Source organism: Vicia villosa, linkage group LG4, assembly GCF_029867415.1.
Source record: "Vicia villosa cultivar HV-30 ecotype Madison, WI linkage group LG4, Vvil1.0, whole genome shotgun sequence".
In the NCBI taxonomy this organism is placed as follows: Eukaryota; Viridiplantae; Streptophyta; class Magnoliopsida; order Fabales; family Fabaceae; genus Vicia; species Vicia villosa.
Window position 1 is genome coordinate 95,872,283 of NC_081183.1, and position 2,148 is coordinate 95,874,430.

A 2,148-nucleotide genomic window follows, 5' to 3' on the forward strand; every position below is an offset into this window, starting at 1 on the left:
TGATTAAGAACCACCTCACATTCCTTTACCAGTACCTCTAACGCCCCTTCCTCACGCTCAAGCAGGAGACATTTATTAGCACCCATATGAATAGCTTGAATGAGAAATAAGCCCTCAGCATGTAGAGCATCTTGAATGCCGCTAGTCGTCCCAGCCATGTACACCACCTCACCATAGTTTTCTTCATTTTGTTGACATCCTCCAACTGAACGTCATTAAAGAACAACAGTTTTCCGTTGTTAGCACCACTGATTCCAAATGACAACTCTGCCACCAGTTTTCCGTTGTTTTCACCACCTGCGTAAAAGACTTTTCACTACCATTGACGATGACAGATTTAATCTTGTTATCCCTTATATTCTTGTTCTTCACATGAAACTCATTGATACCACCTTCCAGCCGTCCATCCCAAGCTTATTCCTCAAATCATCTCCCCTTACCCCCCTAGTCGACATGTTGTCGTCTCGAAAATCTCGGAACGTTAACTCGAATCTTACTCTCCTTTAGAAAAATACTATCCAACTTGGTATCCAACCGCCTATCATCCTCAACATCAAAGAACCACACAAACCCATACCTCTTGCCCCTAATGTCTTTCTTGCAGGGGATCACCACCTCATCAACATCACCAAACTTCGCGAAAACCCTATAAAGATCTCTGGCTAAATATGTATATGGAAAAGCAGTCACAAAAAAGTAGATCTCCTCTGATTGACATCCTTAGTTCTACCATGGCCAGCATTGTCCCACACTCTATTCCTAACTCTCCGATTAGAAACAATGGACCACTCACCTTCATGTTTCTCTCTCTTTTAGGTGCGGGAAGATCTCGACATTTGATATTAAAATATTTAATAATTATAAACTCGTGAATTAAAGAGTACACGTACCCTTCGAAAAAAATAGACATCTTTTTTTGAGTGACATGTTTTCTAAAAAACTATTATGATAAAAGTGATAATCAGATTCTGAATTTGAATAATATTTTGAAAACACTTTTATATTAATGAATAATATTTTGAAAACACTTTTATATTATTTAAATATTTAAAAAATTTCATATACATTTTATAAAGCTATATTATTTAAAAAATTTAATTTGACATAAAATACTTGTTGAAAAACAATCTTAAATGGATTCCCATTATATAACTTTTTGCCATTTGTCATGTTCAATTAATATTTTTCTAAATAAGCTATACAAATTTATAATACAACAAAAATAATATTTTTATAATCTCTGATGTTTCATTTATAAAAAAAATTATAAATAGAGATTCAACACAATATATGTATCAAGAGTAAAACAACATTAATACAAGGAAAGAATTATGGCAAGAAGTGTGATGAAAAATGTTGCTGTGATTATGACAATAATTATGTTCATTTTGGCACAAGCTAGTTATTCTCTTCCAACTCGGCCTATCGCTATAGTGCGTTGTGCTGCCAAGTGTGCTGTACAATGTGCAAATAAATTGGATGAGGAACTAAAGTATGTAGAATGTGTCGCTGGATGTGGATTGGCATGCAATAACATATCATCGCCAGCTGCATATCAATGTACTACTGGTTGTGCTTATTCAAAACTCAATAGTATTAAAACTGGTATGCTCATACTTTCCCATATATATATATATATATATATATATATATATATATATATATATATATATATATATATATATATATATATATATATATATATATATATATTAGTTATTTAATACATCTAAAAAAATATGATAGTAGTGTTGATTTAATTAATGTTGTTTTTAAATAACTTTTATATTATATTTTTTCAGATGCTCGTGATGTCAATGCAATCGTTAATTCATGCTTGAAATCTTGTTAGACAATATGTAACAATCAAAATATATATATATATATATATATATATATATATATATATATATATATATATATATATATATATATATATATATATATATATATTGAGTTTATGAACAATGTCAATGTTTAATACTCGCTAGAATAATATGTAACATTCAATAAATGGAGAAAAATATGTTGAATTTAATAACATTCTCTCTCATTCTATTTTGTTATTGTCATTTTCCATTTCTTTTTCACTTTTCAGTTTTGAAATTAAGCTCTGTTTTAATGTAATTTAATTTTTTTTAGTTAAAA

At 29.8% G+C, this 2,148-nt stretch overlaps 1 protein-coding gene across 1 annotated transcript; it reads left to right on the plus strand.

Moving 5' to 3' along the window:
- Positions 1-1,295: 1,295 nt before the first annotated feature.
- LOC131599371 (uncharacterized) lies at positions 1,296-1,940 on the plus strand. Its single transcript, XM_058871753.1, has 2 exons — positions 1,296-1,605; positions 1,803-1,940. The coding sequence occupies exons 1-2, from the start codon at positions 1,332-1,334 to the stop codon at positions 1,850-1,852; spliced, it is 324 nt and encodes a 107-aa protein (XP_058727736.1). The 5' UTR covers positions 1,296-1,331; the 3' UTR covers positions 1,853-1,940.
- The last annotated feature ends 208 nt before the right edge of the window (positions 1,941-2,148 follow it).

Bases quoted from the DNA above. Each gene is read 5' to 3' on its own strand.
- LOC131599371 (XM_058871753.1), top strand. From the start codon at position 1,332: ATGGCAAGAAGTGTGATGAAAAATGTTGCTGTGATTATGACAATAATT. The intron at 1,606-1,802 runs GTATGCTCATAC...ATATTTTTTCAG, and splicing joins ACTCAATAGTATTAAAACTG to ATGCTCGTGATGTCAATGCA.